The sequence below is a fragment of the Petaurus breviceps genome, unplaced genomic scaffold (assembly GCF_028583685.1).
Source record: "Petaurus breviceps papuanus isolate PSGF00001 unplaced genomic scaffold, PetGlider_PUasm1.0 187, whole genome shotgun sequence".
NCBI lineage: Eukaryota > Metazoa > Chordata > Mammalia > Diprotodontia > Petauridae > Petaurus > Petaurus breviceps.
Genome location: NW_027185799.1, coordinates 27,049,682 through 27,068,153, shown reverse-complemented (window position 1 = coordinate 27,068,153; position 18,472 = coordinate 27,049,682). Strand labels below are relative to the sequence as shown.

Genomic DNA, 18,472 nt, shown 5'->3' with positions numbered 1-18,472 from the left:
TGTGTGTGTGTGTGTGTGTGTGTGTGTGTGTGTGTGTGTGTGTGTGAGTGTGTGAGTGTGTGTGTGCCCTGCCCCTCCTTCTCTCCCTCCCTTTCTCTCTCATACCCTCTTTCTCTCTCTCTCCCTTTATTTCCCTTTTCCTCCCCACATCTCTCTCTTTTCTCTCTCTCTCCCTCTCTCTACTATCCCCCTCTCCTCTTTTTTTGTCTCTCTCTCCCCTTTGCCTTCTCTCTTTCTCTATCCCTCTCTCTCTGCCCTCCCTCCTCTCTTCTCCCTCTCACTTTCTCTTTTTCCCTCTTCCTCTCTTCTTCTCTCTATATCTCTCTCTCCTTCTCTCTTTGTGCTCCCTTTCTCTCCCTCCCCTCTTCTCTCTCCTTCCCCTCTTCTCTCTTACTCTATCTCTTTTCTTCTTTTTCTTTCCCTTTCTCTCCCCCACCCCTCTTCTCTCTCTCTCCCTTTCTCTCTTCCCATGACTTCAGGGACAGAGCCCTATCCACTACTATGTAATAAGCACATCATAAAAATTTGTAAAACTGTATTGTAATGTTGATTCTTAGCTTGTGTCATATCAAGGTTTTACAATGTACAATGTATAGTTATGTCCCAGATAATGTGAATTGATTCAGGGTCCCATATATTTCAACTGACTGATAATCTCATTGATATGAATACTTCCTCCAGTGATATAAATCATTAACTCATAGCATGCTTTTCTTTCTATGAAGTTTTTATCTATATCTACCCATAAATTCTGCAGAGAGGATCTACTCATCTACCTTCTATCTCTGTGACTTTGGGCAAATCATTTTATCTCAGTTTCCTTATCAGAGAAAAACAACTATAATAGATAACATTTATATAGTGCCTACTAAGTGCTAGTTACTGTGCTAAATACTTTACAATTATAACCTCATTTGATACTCACAACAACCCTGGGGGATATCTTTACTGATGAGGAAACTGAGGCACACAGAGGTTAAGTGATTTTCCCAGAATCACACAGCTAGCAGGTCTTTCTGAATCCAAACCCAGTGCTCTATCCACTATGCCACCTAGCTGTCAAAAGAACAGGCTGGACTAAATAACCTGTAAGGTTCATTGTGTTTCAAAATGTTTGACTCTGAATCTGCCTGCCATTCTGGAGACCTTCCTCTAGGCCGTTGACATTGAATGATTAGCAGTAAGGAGTTGAAGCTATCTGTTCATTTTGTCTCTCTTTTAGTATGTGACCAACCCCAGTTTCCTTTTCATTTACATGTTTTCTAGCAGTTCTTAAATATGTCACCATCGCTAACCAGAATACAGTCTGTTTTCACCCACTACCTGTCTCTCCATTGTCGTTAGAGTTACCTTGAGTTTTGATTCTTTGGAAATTGTGATATTTCATAATTTGCTGAATCCCCAGAAGTATATTGTTAAAAGTTGGGATTGTTTTTTTAATCAGGACACAGCTTGTAATGGCTGAAAACACTATGTAATTTCCCAAACCAATTTAACCTGCTTTTAAATCCTGATTGAGGTCAGCTACTTGGCATAGCAGATAAGAGTACTACGCCTGAGGTCAGGAAGGCTCATCTTCCTGAATTCACTATCAATGTGATGCTGGGCAAGTCACTTAATCCTGTTTGCCTCAATTTCCTCATCCACAAAGTGAGCTGGAGAAGGAAATGGCAAATCACTCCAGTATCTTTGCCAAGAAAATCCCAAATGGAGTCACAAAGAGTCAGACATGACTAAAACAACTGAACAACAAAACTGCTATTCAATTCTGTATCCAGCCTGGCCAAGACACATGTATTGATAGATTAAGTTCAATGGAGAGCCTGCCTAACTCTATGTTATAGCCTAGACCAGTGATTTGTAAGTTAGGGTCCACATCAAAACAGGTTTCAGGATAGGTTTCAGGGTGGAGTGGGGGAAAGAGAGGCTATGAATGTGAATAGGAAAAAAAATCGTGTCTTTATTCCAATATAATTAGTTTCCTTTGTAATCCTATGTATTTTATTCTATGCATTTTCTGAGGAGCCCATAGGCTTTACCAGACCACCATTGGGGTCCATGACACAACAAAAAAGTGAAGAGACCCTGGGTTAGACAATAGGTATTCTTCTTCCTGTGTTTTCATAGACATTGAATTATAGAGGTGAAAGGACCTTCAAGATCATTAGAAAGTCCCCTTAATTTTCAGGAGGAAACTTGAAAACTAAAGAAGTTAATTGACTTGCCTAAGATGACACAGTTATTTAATAAGAGACAAGCCTAGGAAAGCTGACTCTAGAGTCAGAAGACTTGGGTTCAAATCTTACCTAGGGCAAATGACTTAATGTCTCAGTTTCCTCATCCATAAAATGAAGGGGTTGGACTAAATAGCATTTAAAGTCTCTTCTTGTTCTAAGTCTGTGATCCTTTGAATATAAATAAATATATAGTATAAGCAAAATAAATTCAAAATCATTTTGATGAGAAAAAAATTAAAAACTGGGGGAATTGGGAAAAACTTTTGGGAAAACATTCCAGGCACAGGCCCAGAGGTAGGAGGCAGAATATCATTATGGGAGCAGCAAGTTGGCCAGTTTAACTGTAAAACATGTGAGGGGAAGTAATAGAAAATCATTCCTTGAAGAACAAGAGTCTCTACGACCATTTCAGACCCCTATTAACTGGGGGGAAAGGTGAGTTTAATGATCTTTATTGATCTTTATTTTATTGAGTTCCAAACCATCCCAGAAACCTAGGGGGAACCCTGTGTAAGTCTGGGATAGGCAACCATGGCACAGAAGGACAAAAGGAAGTAAAGACTAGAAAGTAAAGGTTAGAAGGTTCTTTTCTCCTGAATATTTGTTTAAGGAGAATACCTCATCCCTGGTCCAGCCAGACAAAATTCTGTTGTACCAGAGAGGAAGCCTGTTGTAAAAACAAGCAAACAACGAATGGATTTGGAGTCAGAAAATGAGTTCGAGACCCATCCCTTACTAATTGTATGGCTAGAGATGTGTTATTACATCTCTCTAGAGGCCTCAGTTTCCTCATCTGCAAAACAGGGACAGTTATATCTACCACACAGAATTGTTGGCTTTAACACATCAAGTACCAAGCAAATATGAGATGTTATTTTTTTTAAAAGCAATTGGGGTTAAGTAACTTGTCCAAGGTTACATGGCCAGGTTTTTTGTGTGGGTGTTAAGTATCTGAGGCCAGAACCAATCCTGGGTTCTCCCGACTCTGGGGCTGGCGATGTTACTCACTGCGCCATCTAGCTGCCCCAAGATGTTATTTTTCAAATTAATAATAACCCTTGTTCCATCTTGACCTCATCTCCCCACTCCTACAACCCGAACCAAACTTGGCAGTCACCTAAAGACCTTGGATTTGAAATGTCACTCAGTGCAAAATTTGAGTCCACAAACTAAATACAAATAGCCATTTTACCAATATTTAATCTCACCCAGAATTCTGTCCCAAGCAGAATTCAGCTTATGATGCCTTAATGTACATTGTCTTATGGTATATTGGTATGATAAAGTCATTTTGCTTGTGATCCTATGAATATGATACACTTGCAGTTTTGTTGTTGTTGAGGTGTTTTTCAGTACTGTCTAATTCTTTATGACCCCTTTGCGGGGTTTTCTTGGCAAAGATGTTGGAGTGATTTGCTATTCCCTTCTCCAGATCATTTTACAGATGAGGAAACTCAGACAAACAGAGTTTAGTAATTTGCCCGGGGTTGTTCAGCTGTGTCTGACCCTTTGTGACTCCATGGACCAAAGCACACCAATACTGTCCATGGGGTTATCTTGGCAAAGATACTGGAGTGGTTTGCCATTTTCTTTTCTACTGGATTAAGGCAAACAGGTTAAGTGACCTACACAGGGTCAAACAATTAGTAGGTGTCTGAGGCCAGCTTTGAATTCAAGTCTTGCTGCTTCTAGACCCAGAACTCTATCCACTGAGCCACCTACCTGTCTCCTGAAGAGTTTTTATGAGGTTTCAATTTTATTTGAAAATGGGAGATTTTTTTATGTTAAGTTGCCTGGGGATCACACGGAAAAGACAAAATTGTGCATCAAAAAACACATTCTTAGTTATGTATTAAGCTCTTTTGAACTGAAAGGTTAACTTAGATGCAATTTCTGCTGGGCACACAATTTTAAAATAGCAGCAAGTGAATGATATGTCTTGGTTTGTTTTGTCACTGTTTGTATTTGGAATGAGATAAAAACAAAGGAGATTCTCTCCTATGTGCCTAAAGTGATAATAACCACTTTGTACATTTACATAGTGTAATTATATTGTACATTTATATAGTGCATATATAACATAATATTATACTAAAGCACTTTGTAACCCTTATTAATGCAATGAGAGGCAGTGAGGATTACTGGAAAGAGAGCTTTCCCCCAAGCCAGGAAGACCTGGGACAAATACTGCCTAACATGGAGTGTTGGGTGTCTCTTAATTACTCAGTGTTCTAGCCCAGTGGTGTCAGACTCCAGTAGAAATGGTGGGGGTGGGAGATAAAGTACATAAGGATCCCTTTAGGCCACATATTGACTTAGAAAACCACACATTAACATTATTCTGTGTTCTATTGTAGTTATAATTATTTTGTTAAATATCTCCCAGTTACAGTTTAATGTAGTCAAGTACTTCTGCTCTGGATAACTCTCTAAGATTGACTCTAAATTGTTAAGTAGGTGCTGACCTGCATTAGTAGAATTTCCTTCCTTACAAATTCTCTATACCAATGAATTCATAGACCCAGTCCCTGTCTCCTAATTCATAAAATGTCATTTGACCCCTTTAACAACACTGTTACTCCAATTTAAAGGGAATAAATTGATGCTCAGACAAGCGATCTGAGTTACCTGTCATCACACAGCCAAGTGACAGAGCCAGTACCTGAAGCCAAGTCTGACTCTGCCAGGTTGATTTTTGCGATGCCTTTCTGGTATGGTCAATGTTAATGTGGTTGGGTCAAGTTCTGGTTAATCCAAGCAAGCTGGTTGACAGCTACCATTACATATTCAAGATCGAGTAGTAATCCATTAAGATGCACTTGATACAAAGTTCTGTCTTTGATTCAGAATGTTCTTTAGTACCTCAGCCATAATTATGAATGTCAATTGTCAAATGAAAATAACAAATTCTGCCTGACAGAATGCCAGAAAGGCCTGCTCTTACTTCAATAAGATATGTGCTTAGGGAGGTATTCTTGGGGTATCATTTAGTGTAGTCATGTCTCAGAGAGGAACTGAGCCCTTCCTCTCCTCCATAAAGGCCTAACTGTAGGAAGACCATGTGGAAAGAGCTCAGGAATCTAGAAAAATCTGTGGGCCTGGGTTCACTCCCATTTCTGCACTTACTACCTATGGGAAAATTATTTCAACTCCCTAATCCTCAATTTCCTAATCTTTGAATAAGATTTGTACTAACTACCTCACCAGAGCTGTTGAAAGAATTAGAAAAGAAGGTCTCTGTAAAGTTCTTTGTATATATCAGGGATTATAATAAGAATTCTTTGACCAACTAAAACTTGTTAGTTTATCTCAGAGAAGGTCTTTATTCTAGGATAATAGACTAACCCAAGTATTGGTCAAGAAGATAGTTGGCTCTGAGTAGCCCATCATCACTGTTAGGAATTTATCATTGTGGGGAATTCCTACTGTGAAAACTGCCTCCACCCAATACAGATACCCAGATGGTCTGCAACTGGTCTACAATTTTATATTCTTAGAAAGTTACCTGGAAGCACTGAGTGTTAAGTGACTTACAGTCATATATATCAGAGGCCAGAGGCCCTCCTGAATCTAAGGCTGGCTTTCTATCTGCCTTCTCATTGTTGGTAAACATCTTCATGCATGGAAGTGAACCAGAAAAGGCAAATTAACTCATCTCCACAACTGTTGTGTTCAATTATCCAGAAACTATGGCAGCATTAAAAAAATCAGCTTTATAAATTAATAAAAAAAAAAGTATGACCATAAAAGGAAGGGACCTAGATATGTAGTAAAATAAACTAAGACAGTGGATGATACATTAGCATCTTCAAGATATTAAAGGTACCATGCAAGTTGGGGAGATTATCAATGAAACATTCACAAAAATTCACAAGAATCACAAAAAACAGTAACATACGGAGGAGTAACAATCTGTAAGAATGATAATAATAGCTCAGATTTATATAGGTTTGTAAGGTATTATAAGATTTTCAAAGTATCAGTCTCACAACAACACTGAGACAGATAGGGCACATAATATCCCAAGGTTACAGAAGAGTAAATTAAGGGTGATCAAGATAACATGGTTTAATAATGGTCACACAGCAAGAAAGTCTTAGAACTAGAACACATAGCTCTCCTGCTTCTATATCCAGGAATCTCTATACTATAATACATAGCTTATACTAATAGATCAAGTATTTATGCATTCAGCTGTCCAAATACTATGTGATTCTTCTGTATAGATTATGAATGTCTTCTTTATAAAAAGTAATAATATTACTACTCAGAGAAATAGGCAGTGAGGTGATATAATGGACAGAGTATCAGACTCGGCATCAAGAAGACCTGAATTCAAACCCAGTTTCAAACACTTAATAGCTATGTGAACCTGGGCAAGTCACTTAACCCTGTTTGCCTCAATTTCTTCATCTATAAAATGAGCTGGAGAAAGAAATGGCAAACCATTCCAGTGCTTTTTCCAAGAAAATTCCAAATGGGGTCCCAAAGAGTCAGATCTGACTAAAGCAACTAAACAAAAATATCATTTGGGATATTTGCTAATATTTAGAAAATATTAATAAAATTCATCATCTCAGAGGATAGTGATTGAATGCTATGTAGGCAGCCTGTAGTTTCCTTTTCCAGCTAGTATCTATTTTCTGAACTAAAGTGGGCATCTTGAACTACAGTATCTCATTTTAAATTAGTAATGCCTATCTTCATTCCTAAAGAATAAAGAAATTGCTGTACTGAATGAGAGCTTGGTTCCTATTCTCCTGGCTGTTTCCTGCCTCTGTTCTGACTGAGCACATGTAGATTATAAATTACCATAGTAACAGCTCCCTCATGGCAAAAGACTGTACTTTGGCTGTCTTGGAACCCAGCAAACTGCTCACCCCAGAAAAGGTGGCTGAGTCTAACTTCACATAGATTTACAGAGGCAGAGAGGCACCTGCTTCTGTTTGAGCAAAAGACAGTAGAAATGTGTGTGCTTTTCAAATTCAATGGCCAAAGTAACAGTTCACAAAAGAAATTTTAAAATTTAGTATATGGAGAAGATGTGGTGTACTGCAAAAGAACTCTGCGTTTAGAGTCAAAGGACTCAGATTCAAATCTGGATTTTGCTACTTACTACCTAAATGATTTGGGTGTATATATAACTTTTCCATTCAGATATTTAACTAGCTATGTAACCCTGGGCAAGTCATTTAACCCTGTATACCTCAGTTTTCTCATCTGTAAAATGAATTGGAGAAGGAAATGGCAAGCCTCCAGCATCTTTGCCAAGAAAACCTCAAATGGGCGCTGAAATGACTGAACAAGTTTTGAACTCCAGGTCTCATCTGCTCAAGTGGACTAAATAATACCTAAGGTCATCTTCATGCTCTAAATTTTGTCATATTCTTGATTAAGTAAGATTCATAGGCTGGGAGAAAATATTTTCAAGTACTTCAGAAAGCACTATCTACTCAGGGAATTTTTTTCCAGTCACTATTTGAATAATTTTCCCTCTCCAAACACTCTTAGGATCACAGGCACCTTAAGGAAAGGGGCCTTAGAGATCACCTAGTTCAGCAGCTCTCTAAGGGTGATCTGGTGTCCCTCGGGGCCCCTGAAACCATTTCAGGGAGCCAGTGAGATCAAAACTATTTTCATAACAATCTAAGATATTTAGATTTCTAATACTTTAAATTTCAATAGATATAAAACACATAAAAGTTTTTTGAAGGATCCTTGATAATTTTTAAGAGTACCAAAAGGTTTGAAAACCAATGTTCTAGTCCAGGATTGGGGAACCTGTGCCCTTGAGGCCCTTTAGGGCTGCACTTGAGGATCTAGAGGGCCACATGCACCCTCCAGGCCACACGTTCCCCACCCTGGTCTAGTCTGACACTCTCATTTAACTTTTAAGGGTACTAAGACCCAGCCAGGGGAAGTGTTACAAAAGAAGTAAATAGCAGGGTCAGAGATTGAACCCAGGTCTTTTGACATGAAATCCAATGATCTTTCCAGTATACCATGTGATTCAAAAAGCATTTATTGAGTACTCTGTTCCAGGAACTGAAATTTGAAGGAGGATGGTGGGCACGGTGCTGGGCTTGGAGTCAGGAAGACCTGAGTTAAAATCTGGCCTCAGAACTAGCTGTGTGACCCCAGACAGGTTACTTAACTTGTGTTTTCTTCAGATTCCTCAACTATAAAATGGGGATGATAACAGCACCTACCTCCCTCATAGGGTTGTTGTGAGGATCAGCTGAAATAATTCTTGAAAAAAGCATTTAATATGTACCTAGCACATAGTAGGTACTATATAATTGGGTATTTCCTTCCCACTTCCTTCTCCCCTCAGAGACGGAAAACTGACTCAACTCTTCCCCTCTAGGAGTTTGCAGTTTCATTAAGGGGATACAATATATGCACAGATAAATATGCTTCAATGCCAAATATAATGGAGACAAATGAGAGATTTAGACCAAGTGCTCTAGAAAAAAATCTAAGAGAAATCATTTTCAGCCTACCAAGAAGACCCAAGACAACGAATATTTAGCACAGGGGGAAAATGTGTGTGTGTGTGTGTGTGTGTGTGTGTGTGTGTGTGTACGCGCGCGCGCTATATATATGAAATAGAGTCATTTTTAAAAATTTAAACATGAGTTTATTTATTGGTTAATGGCTACTTACTTTCATTTCATTGGCCCCAGCACTATGTATATCTTCTGAGTGCCTTCCCCATTCTTCACTCCTGCCCTAGCCCTCTAGGCTCCCAAATCCCAAAACTGTGATTTTTGAGATTGAATGAAAAGAGCTGAGCATTCTAATCATGTATTTCCCAGATTTATTGCTTCTGTTTCTTTGTTCCTTTGGGGGTGAAAAGGACAGGGAATTGGGTGCTAGTCATCACTAAGGCTGCAATAATCTTAGGAGAATACTGTGATCTTTACTATTCTTGATACATGGGTCAACCCTGCAGAAAGTTGACAAGCATTTATTAAGCTCTTTCTATGTGCCAAACACCCTTTGAAACTCTGGGGATACCAAAAGGCAAAAACAGCACCATGGGAATTCTTTAACCTTTTACATGCCCTGTGACTGAGAGTTAACTCCGAGAGGGCTTTATTGGTTTTCTTGCCCCAAGGAGAGAGTGCTTAGACTTGAACTTGACCCTAGGTATGGCTTTATTCGCAATGATCTGGTCTCTACCATAATCCTACCCTGAAGTAGTCTTTTGGGAGTTTGTTTTTGCTTTAAGAAATACACTTAATAAAGGAGGAGCATTGCCTATCAAGCTTAGAGAATCAGAATTTCAGAGTTGGAAGGGACCTCAGAGGTCACATAATCTAATCCATATCTCCCAAAAGAATCTTATATAATTAACAAGATAATCCTATATAGCAGGAGTTAACTTTTAGGGGGTCATGGATCCCTTTGACTTTCCTATCATACTCTTTCTATTAAATGAGAAAGGTAAAGTAGATGCTATCTAAGGCACCTTCCAAATCAAACATCTTATCATCAATGTAATTCTTTTCATGGTCATTTCATCTTCTTGAAGTCGGTACAACAAGGTTGATGACAATCCCCTTTCCACCTTAGCTGATGGTTTGAGATACTATGATACAGCAGCCAACTCCAGGAGCATGAGTATCTCTGAACTTTAGTAGACTGGGCCCCAGAGAGCAGTCTGCCGTAGGGATTGTACTCAGTTTTTCTAGCTTTGCAAGACATGCCAGAACTTATGTTCCCATAATATGGCCTTTCAGAACCTAAGGGCTCCTCCCTGATATGAGTGAAGGACACACAATGCACTCAGTGGAACTTCTCTCCTTGGGAATTTTACAAATACAGAATGAATTGAACATGAAATTAGATGTTGAACTCCTTGAGGGCAGGAACTGTTTTTGTCTTTCTTGTGTTCGCATCGTTTAGCACAGCTGCTTAGTATCACCCTCATAGTAAATGTCTGAAGCAGTATTCAGACTCAGGCTTTCCTGATTCCAAGGCAAGTGTCCTATCTACTACACCATGATGGTTTGATTTTAAAAATGAGAAACTGAAGGCCACAAAGTTTAAGTGATATGCGCAAGGTCATACAAATAACAAATAATTGAGCTCAAATTTAACCCTATTCTTCTGACCTCAATTCCAGTGCTCTTTTGATCCAAATATATGACCCCCTTCAGAGTGACCAGAGGTCTTTACTGTGCATAGCCAGACTTGAGTAATTCACACTGGATATTCCAGTTTGTCCCCTGTCCCAGACCTCTTCTTCTCTGCCTTCCTATCCAGAACACTTTTCTTTAGCCTTATCATCAAAGGATGAGCAGGGGAACAAAATAAAGAAGTTCAAACAGGTTAGTTTTGTTCCTTTGTGAAAGGTTTGGTGATAGGAGTTGAGGGTTGGATCCACGAGAGATAGGCAAACTCCCATAGGACAGCCCAGTCGTGGCCTCTGCCTGCTTTTATGTCGTCTGTGATCTAAAAATGGGTTTCATGTTTTTAAATATGATCTTTATTTTAAAATATAAAAACCATCCTTAGCTCCTAAACTGTACAGGTGGGGCCTAGCTTGCTGAACTTGGAATAGGATATTCAATACATTATTTACATTTTATCTATGTTTTTTAGTTCTTCACATCCACCCCAACCACACATGAGTATGGTGTGACTTTTATGTGTATTCTCTGCATAACAGAATTCAAACACATCTTTTAGAGCAAGTCTTTCAACTATATTAAATAATTTCCTAACCTAAGATGTTAACTAAGTTGATACTGAAACTAAAGATGTTTCAGATGAAATTCATCTCCAGCTTCTCCATCAGGTAGTTATAATACATTTTTTAAAATGTATGTCTCAATCAAAATTCATTATTTTAGTATAGAATAAATGCTACTTCATTACAAAATAATTGTTATTATGTTTTATATATAAATATTTTAATGTATGTATTTAATTATATATGTAATACATATATAATACATGCATTTAATTTATATATTTAATATATTGATAAATATATTAATATTAAGCTATTATACATAATAAATAATATTTATAATTACTATTTAATCAATATTAATTATAGTATATAATTAAAATTCTATTATAAATATATTTAATATATTTATAAAATAAAAATATTTAATATATTTATAAAATAAAAATATTTTCTTTTTCCTATAAAATTATAAAATTAATTTTATAATAAAAACAAAAAAATATTTAAGTTGTTTTTTTTAACAGAAAAAAGCAGTATGGGATAGGTTACCTATGGCCTCAAGGGTCAATTATGACCCAGGTCCTTAGGGATAGCTTTTTGACCCTAGTTCAAGTTTTATAGAACAAAACATTTTATTAAGGAGATTTGTTCTGTGAAGTTTGGATTCAAAGGGCCACGCTTAAGGATCTAGAGAGCCACTTGTGTCCTCAAGGCCATAGGTTCCCCATTCCTGGAGAACTGATCTCAGAGCCAGGAAGATCTGAGTTTAAGTCTAGCCTCTGACATATATTGGCATTGGGCCCTGGTCAAGTCATTTAACTTTTTAATGCTTCTAGACAACTCTTAAACTGGAATGAGGAAATTTCCTCCATAACGAAAAAAGGTCCAGTTCCTATTTCTTATTAAGAAAAAGGGGTGGCTAGGTGGCGCAGTGAATAGAGCACTGTCCCTGGAGTCAGGAGGACCTGAGTTCAAATTCAACCTCAGACACTTAACACCTTGGACAAGTCACTTAACCCCAGTTGCTCTGCCTTCCTCCCTCCAAAAAGAAAAAAAATAAGGTCATGCATCCTAAAAACCATTCATTTACAGATTTATCTAGTTCATTAAGCTTGAAGTAGCAGTTAACTTTTTCCATAAGATTTTGATGGCTAATTGCCCCTGGTAATTAATTAGATAATGAGGAGACAGATTACTTTATTTTTCCTTAGGGAGGAGTAGACTAGGATAGAATTGGGTAGGATTGGGTGGGATGGGATGGGATGGGATGGGATGGGATGGGATAATCTTGGAAAGTGAGACTGTGTAAATTCCTCACCTCAGTCATAGATTTTTGAGAGAATGTCAAAAAGAGATGGAGCAGGACATAAGGGAAGGAAGGGCTTCACTTGGAGTCAGAGGACCTGGATTCAAATTCAAGCTTGGTCACTGTGTGCTTTGGAGAAATCACTTAACCTCTGTAGACCTTAGTGAATTAATCTGTAAAATAAGAGGTTTGGACAAGGTGTCCTCCTAGGTGCTGTCCAGCTCTAAATCTATGATTTTTTTATGGACCCTTTTTGAATGGTTCTTTTCATCTGTCTTTGTCTTTATTTTGTGCCAAGGTGGTCTGAACAATGCTGTGTCCAACTTTATTTTCTCTTTAGGGATTGGAGTGGGAGTCCTGGTCCGAGAATACAGCAAGCTATCCAACCTGGACAAGTTCTACTTTGCCTTTCCTGGAGAGATTTTAATGCGAATGCTGAAGCTTGTCATCTTGCCCCTAATTATATCCAGCATGATTACAGGTACTTTCAGAAAACCTGGGGTCTATTAGTTCCTTGCTGGGTTTCACCAGTTAGAGACGTGTTCTGCTATACCAGGAACTTTTGCGTTTGGAGAATGTACTCGTCCTTTGGGAGAAGTGTTTGTGACAGACTTACAAATGAACTTGGGGGTTGCTATAGTGCTATTGGTCATTGCCCATATAGCGCTTTCATCTCTCACCTCTCTCTCTCTCTCTCTCTCTCTCTCTCTCTTTCTTCCTCTCAGATCTTCATTGGTCAAGTCATATAATAGGTCTTCTGAGGAAGATGCTGCTATTCAGAGTTGCTATAAATAAACTCACACTCAGTGACAGGAGGCAAGAGAAAGAACATTTGGTTATCTAAGCATCAGCCAGTGTCCTCCGGCATAATGAGGATGTCAGTTTTAATAGCATTTCAGATTACTCCCCTCTAGACTTTTGTAGCATAAACAGTGTACACAAAAAAATATTTCACAGGTAGCTATAGATAGGATCTATATCTATTAAACTAGCGATAGGATCACAGGCTTAGACCCAGACGGGATCTCAAGGCTAACCTTATGTTTTTTAGATGAGGAAACTGGGACTTATTTGAGATCACCAATATTACACAGGTAGTAAGCATCAGAGGAGGAATGTGCTGTCTGCTGTATCACTTGTCCTTTCCATATAACATAGCAGAAAGAACATTAGACTGGGGATCATTGATATAGAGTTATGTTTAAGGTTAGAGGCAGAAACTAGAAGGAACTAAGAGCACATTGAGTCCAAATCCTTCATTTTGCAAATGAGAAAGCTGAGACCAAGGGAAAGAAACAATTGTTTCTCTCATATTGATAATCAATTATTAATTAGGATCAGGATTTTTTGCAGAAGTCCATAGGTTGTTCAGTCTCTGAAGGGCATTATTGATGGATGAGATTACAAAATGACCAAGGTACATGCCTATCGATCCTGGGTGGGACACCCCACCCAACTAGAGAACAAAGAATTTAATCTAAGGTGAATTCTAGCCCATTGTTTCCCACTCTGACAGGTTTGGGCAGGGATGGTAGAACTTTTTGTCTAGATTACCCTAGACAGAGTGATATGGGTATAGATATGTCTCCTTGACCAAGACTGAGTGATCATTAGAATAAGTCTACTTCTCATTATAATATGCATTCTTTTCATTAACTGTTAGCCAATTGCCACCCTGAAGAACACCCACTCTTCCAAGGGCTTATAAGCAATGATTGGGTTCCATGAGGGGTCTTTGGCATTCGAGAGTGTCATTGACCCCTTGTATTAATTATTGCTTGCATGATTAATAAAAATAATGAATTACCCAAAAACTATGTCTCTCAAACTTTTTATATGTCCCAGTAGAGAGGTTAAGGGGCCCAAGGGGCCACACAGTTAAGTGGCAGAGCTGAGATTGAAGCCTAGGACCAATGACTCCAAAGGCTGCATTCTCTCTACTGTAACACTGTACTGACCACAGGAAAGACACAAAGAACATTCTAGCACCATTCACAGTAGAGAAATGACTGAACAACCAAAAGAGCTGGTTTAAAGCCTATCTCTAAGAAATTATTAACTGTACAACCCTGAGCAAGTCATTCAGGGTTCAAGTTTTGTTACTTCATCTGCAAAAAATTGAATAATGATATTTTGACTGCCCACCTTACAGATTAATTGTGAGGAAAATGCTTTGTATAACTGAAATAACTATAGAAATATCAGTTTCGTGTCTCCTAATCCAAGGTTCTCCCCGCTAAATTGTACCATCTTTCTTTTTTCAATGATCTCTTTTGTTTTTAAATCATATTCACTTTTCAACCTATCCATCCATTCCCCTCCCTCCTTTCCAGGCAGGCAGAACAGACTTAATTCCTCTCCCATGGGATGGCCCTATGTGACACAGCTATCACACTAACCCCATCCTCAGCCTTTTCTTCTGCACACTGAAGGCAAGAAGACAGATATGGGAGCATCCAATAGAGGAACCCTTTCCCTTACTTTCACTTGGGCAATATAATACACAGTGACAAGACCCTTCTGTTAATGTGAAAATGAGTTTCATTCTCAAACTAAGAGGGCACTAGAAAGCTAGAAATGATCTCTTCCAGAGTGTATTGCCTGTTGGTGTTCATTCCCAGCCTTCCCTACTCCCTCCCCCAAAAAGTATGGAGGCTGATCAGGGTAAATAACAACACTGTGGAGAAGGTAGGATGTTCAAAGGTGCTATTGTTTGCAGAGGTGCTGTATTTAGGGTTTTTACTTGCCTAGACTAGACCTCAAGTTAGACTTATCTTATACATACATACATACATATATATATATATATATATGTCTGTTTGCATGTATGTATAGATATAGATTAGATATAGCTGTAGATTCAAGTTGTTTGATCTGCTTGTCCATACAAATAAAATGAATACTGTCAGATAAAAGTTAATATTGTCCCTCATAAGTAACCATATAAAGTTTTAAGGATTAGAACAGACAAACCATTAAAGATAAACAAATGAATGTTCCCTTCAGTTTTATAGGGTACCATTTCTATTTATAATTAATGCTCTAGGATTACAGTATTGTAAAGATTAAGTATTTCTGGGGAAGCTAGGTGGCACAGTGAATAGAGCACCGGCCCTGGAGTCAGGAGGACCTGAGTTCAAATATGGTCTCACTTAACACACACACACACAAAAACTAGCCTTGAGACCTTGAGCAAGTCACTTAACCCCAGTTGCCCTACCTTCCCCCTCCAAAAAGGTAAAAAAAAAAAAGATTAACTATTTCTCACTTTACACAGTGTATGCTTCCCTGAAAAGTTGCTTATAAATCATGCTTATGATTTATAAATATAAAATCTATATTTATATAAATATATATAATTTGTAAATATAAATATATATTCATATAAATGTATATTATAATATATAAATATAGATTTTATATGTATATAAAATCTATATTTATATATAATCTATTTTTATATAAATAAAACATAAAATTTTATATAAATATAAAAATATAAAACAAATGAGTATTCAATGATTTTCTATTCATTTTTCATCATCTATATGGCATATATATGCCATTTATAAACTGGGCATGATACCTTACCTTGTTAGAAGACAGAAAGGAGGATTTGTTGTTGTCATAGTAATGATTTTTAATGTCATCTTTTCTAATCCTTAAAACTCTTTTATATGGTTATTCATGAGTGATGGTATGAATTTTATCTGTCCACAGAAATGGAATGGAAGGATGGTCCAGATTAAGCAACCAGAGGGGAAAATGAATAGAAATTCAGGTTTAATAAAACCACTTCAGTAATAATACATACACACCAGTGCAATTGTACTGCGCAGGGGCTATTTGAAAATAACCAATATTATGGTCTGGGACATTTACATGGTAAAATTTTGAAGTGTATTATACACTTTAATTCAACTTAGCAAGTGATCTAAGGAAATCATTGATAGTACTAGACATTCCAGACCTGCCTTTCTCCTAGTTTTTCCTAGCTGCAATGCAACTCAATTTAACAGGAAGCAAAATAGCACAATGGAAAAACACTGGGTGTGAAGGCAAAGAACTTGGATTCCTATCTTGGTTCTACTACTTACTACTTCCGTGACCTTGGGCAAGTCACTCTCTGGACCTCAGTTTACCCCTTTGTAAAATGGAGATGATAATAAATGTACTACCTGATTCATGGAAATGCTTTGTAAATCAAAAAATGCTATGTAAATGTGACTTTATCAACTCTCTTGACCCTTCTTTCATCATCTGTAAAATCAGGGTTGAACCATATGCAAACAAAGGTCCCTTCCATATAGAAATCTCATGGTCCAAGAATGGCCTTTCCTGTAGTAGTTCATTGGGCGTCCAAATCATGTTAGTCTCTCTAATATTTCTTCCAACTCTAATCTTCTGTTTCCCAGAAGCAAAGATGCTGACCTGCATTGATAGAAATAGTTTCTTCATTTTTGGAGTTCCCTAGGCCAGTGAAATTATAGGTCTTGTCTCTATCACTGCTATTTACCAGGGCAGATTGTTATGAGAAAGGTGTTTTATAAACTCTCAATAGACTAGATAGATAGATAGATAGATAGATAGATAGATAGATAGATAGATAGATTAGTGGTAATGGTAGTGGTAGTAGTAGTAGTATATATTTCTAGGAGTATACAGACTAAGACAGCATTATTAGTATAAAAGCATGGAATATTAGAGTCAAAAATACCCATAAGAACCATCTAGATTGAATATGCCATCTGGATTGAATATTGAATCAGTCCTACAACTTCCATAATCTTGTGGCATGTTGATACCACAAAATCATTTACCTATTCAAAATATAATGCTGTCAATTAGTTCCAGATAGTCACTGGTTGAAAACCAGCTGCACTGGTTAAAAAAAAAATCAAGCTATTGGTTAAATTGGTTTGGAAAATGTATTTACTTTATGTTTTAAGGTTAATTCAAATTATTAACATTTCTCCATTATTTTCTTAAGTCTAGACATGAACAATAAAGCAAATCAAGTCCTAACTGTAGCTTTGTTGGTTTCCAAGATATAAATGTTCACACTGAAAATTTGACCATTAGCTCTTTTTATTTGTTTATTTGTTTGTTTTTGAGGGCAATTGGGGTTAAGTAACTTGCCCAAGGCCACACGGCTAGGTGTGTGTGTGTGTGTGTGTGTGTGTGTGTGTGTGTGTGTGTGTGTGAAGTCTCTGAGGCTGGATCCGAACTCAGGTCCTCCTGACTCCAGGGCCGGCTCTCTACTTACTCCATTAATTAGCTCTTTCTAACCTATGCAAGCTGGCTCCAGCACACTCCCTGCATTTTTGTAAGTCACTGCTTGACTTATAGTTCTAGGAAATAGCTGGGAAAATAGCCCTGGAAAAGTCTGAGCAGAGTGGATCTTGAAAAGCCCAGGGGTAAGAAATTATTCTTCTATTTCTTCTTCCTATGCCCAAGGCATACTTTGTTGGGCAGTTCTTTTCCAAATGTCTCACTCTTCTTTCTCAGAGCTAATCATTTCTAGGAAAAACTTCAGTAAAATTCTTGATGACTTATTTGTAAATGTGTTCTTTGAGTACCCACTGTGTGCAGAGCTCTCTATGAAGTGCTATGCAGATGGGAAGGCATGGAGGGAGGGAGGAAAGAAGATGGAAGGAAGGAAGGAAGGAAGGAAGGAAGGAAGGAAGGAAGGAAGACCAGAGAGAGAAACAAGCATTTATTAAGTGCCTACTATGTTCCAGGCACTATTCTAAGAAAAAGAAGATTGGGTCACTTCTCTCAAGATGTCTAACTATTTAGTAGGGAAGACAGACACAGTGAGTTATCATTACAGAGAAAATGAAAGAATACAGAGTACAGACATGACCAAAGTTATATAGAATGAAAGAGGCAATATAATGTAGTGGAGAGAGTAATGGATTCGGAGTCTAGAGTAACATGGATTTGAAACACAGCTCTGATACTTCTCTGTGTAATTGATTAAATCACATAATCACAGTGTCAAAGTTGGGAAAGACCTCAGGCCATTTAATCTAGCCCACCCCTCCCAAGATGTTAAAAAGTGGAATGCTTCTGTTAGAAAAATTTTCCTTACATTGAGCCTAAAGCTGCCTCCCTAAAACTTCCACATGGTATGTCTAGCTCTTCCCTCCAGGGTCAAGCAAAATACACCTAATCCCTCTTCCATATGGCAGCCTTCAAATGTTAAAGAAAACTCTCATGCTT

The 18,472-nt window shown here is 37.8% G+C and overlaps 1 protein-coding gene across 1 annotated transcript in view; it reads left to right on the top strand.

The window, feature by feature from the left end:
• Positions 1–18,472, top strand: part of SLC1A1 (solute carrier family 1 member 1) — a 104,842-nt gene that overhangs the window by 34,188 nt on the left and 52,182 nt on the right. Inside the window, exon 2 of the mRNA XM_069090790.1 lies at positions 12,588–12,728. Within this exon, the coding sequence (XP_068946891.1) occupies positions 12,588–12,728 (141 nt within the window). The remainder of the gene's footprint in view (positions 1–12,587; positions 12,729–18,472) is intronic.